At 44.4% G+C, this 2,103-nt stretch overlaps 1 protein-coding gene across 1 annotated transcript; it reads left to right on the top strand.

The window, feature by feature from the left end:
• Positions 1-772: 772 nt before the first annotated feature.
• tcima (transcriptional and immune response regulator a) lies at positions 773-1,811 on the top strand. The gene has a single exon (XM_018669725.2). It carries the CDS (start codon positions 921-923, stop codon positions 1,221-1,223), a length of 303 nt encoding a protein of 100 aa, XP_018525241.1. The 5' UTR covers positions 773-920; the 3' UTR covers positions 1,224-1,811.
• The last annotated feature ends 292 nt before the right edge of the window (positions 1,812-2,103 follow it).

A 2,103-nucleotide genomic window follows, 5' to 3' on the forward strand; every position in this document is an offset into this window, starting at 1 on the left:
AAGGATGATATGATCTTCTGTAGCAGTTTTTGGCAACAGTTAAAAAAAAACCTTTTAGTGTGAATTTTGCTTCTAAAAATACCCAAAAAGTTTGTTTGTAAACAGTTTTTGTTAACTTGTTATATTACTGTAGGCGTTGTTTATACAAAACACTATATTATTTCAGTAGCTGAACTACAGTTACACCAGATATCAAGCCAGCTTAAAGGAAGTATGTCCTAACAGGAGAGGAACACTCACTCAGTTAACACATCTTTCTGTAAGAGACAACAATAACAATTGTATTTAGCTTAATCCTGGTTTATAAACGGGTTCATCAACCTGCTACAATAACAAGTGAAAAGACACAGATGACTCAGATGAGCCGAGAAATGATGCCTCAAATATATCTCAAAATAATAAAATACCACACAAAATATACCATTCATCATCATGCACCTTTATAGTGCATGTTTTCTTTATACACACACACACTCACACACACATATTAATAACTTATATAATATATAACTACTAGAATAATTAGATATAAATAATAGTAATAAATCTAAATGACAGTATGTCCACAATATGTCACTTGTGTATTTGTATTAGAGGGATGGAGTGATATTTTGCACAGTGGTTTCATCATCACTCAGTCTGGAGCGCTGCAGCGGACTCCCCAGTGTGCTGCGCTCCGAGAGGCGGCGCCTCCGTCTGCTTCACGACTGCTGATGTCACCACTGGAAGTCAGTTCAGAGCAAACCTCCCACAGCAGCTCTATAAATACCCACAGGCTGAGCTCTCCAGCGCTCACTCATTCACTCAAGCTACAAGCCGCTCCGGCGAAGCAGTGCGCACCTAACAACTCACCCTCACCGAGTTGAAGGGCCACTCTTGGAGCAGAAACGAGACATCCACCGGAGAAACAAAGAGACAAAATGTCGACCTACGTGTCCTCTGAATGCCGCCGGGTCAGCCCCTCTGTCCACGGCAACAAGTTTGACACGGCGCATCGTAAGAAGGCCGTGGCCAACATCTTCGAGAACGTCAACCAGGACGCGCTGATGAGACTCTTCCAGAAAACGGGCGACATGAAGGCGGAGGAGCGAGTGAGGAGCATCTTCTCCTACACCCAGGACCCAGAGGAGACAGCCCGGGCCCTGATGGCTCTGAAGCAGCGAAAGAAGGACAAGTTCCTTCAGATCGCGGGTATGGTCCGACAGCTGCTCAACCTGCGATGACTGTTCTATGCCAGTGTTTGACCGCCTATATCTCTCTGTCGGCTCCTGTGTGAGCCGAATGTGAAAACACTCCCAACCCTGGGTTACAGCCGTAGGTGCGGCTCACCTGTCGCCTCTGCAGACGCGTCAGGTGCGGGGAGTGTGCGGCCAGCCGCCTAGAGGGCATCATGCAGCAGCTGTGGCCTCATGGATGGAGGTGACAGCGGTGAGTCCTGCCTGGACCGGATGGAGCAAGATGAACTAACTGGGAATATGAAGGGCATACACGTCTAATTTGAGACTTGAATTCACGAATGCATTCTTGTGGATGCTTGACTGTGAAGCAGCTTCTTGCACAGTTGCACATCACTGTGTTGATGCTGGTGCGCAGCTGCAGTAAGAGACTTTATCGTGCCGAAGAACCTGCCTACATGAATGCCTGTCCTGAACACATGCCTTGTCTCTCAGCTTCACTGTGTAATAAGAACACTGTCATTAGTGGCCACTAATGTCTTATTGTCACAAATATGCTATAGCAATGATTTGCATTTATTACGTTCCTTTTTGTGTCATTTTTAATAAATTATTGGATTGTATACAAAAGTTGAACCCTTGTTTGTCCTTATTATTCATATTTAATGTGCTTTTAATCTGTGTGCCATTCATGCTATCATTGGTCATCACATCAGGTCACAGAAGGTTAATGCATCCTGTTTGGGTATGGTAGACCACCTTATATTACTGGTATCTGAGCTTTAAATGCGGCTCTGTTATAATGTTGTAAAAAACCCTTCCAAGCAAACAAGCCATAGGGATATCACAGTGGTGCTGACCTTTATCATCTGATAATTAGTGAGGAGTCAGACCATTAGTAAAGAAAAGCCACGTTAAGACAAGAAAT

The sequence above is a fragment of the Lates calcarifer genome, linkage group LG13 (genome assembly GCF_001640805.2).
Source record: "Lates calcarifer isolate ASB-BC8 linkage group LG13, TLL_Latcal_v3, whole genome shotgun sequence".
NCBI classification, from domain to species: Eukaryota; Metazoa; Chordata; class Actinopteri; family Centropomidae; genus Lates; species Lates calcarifer.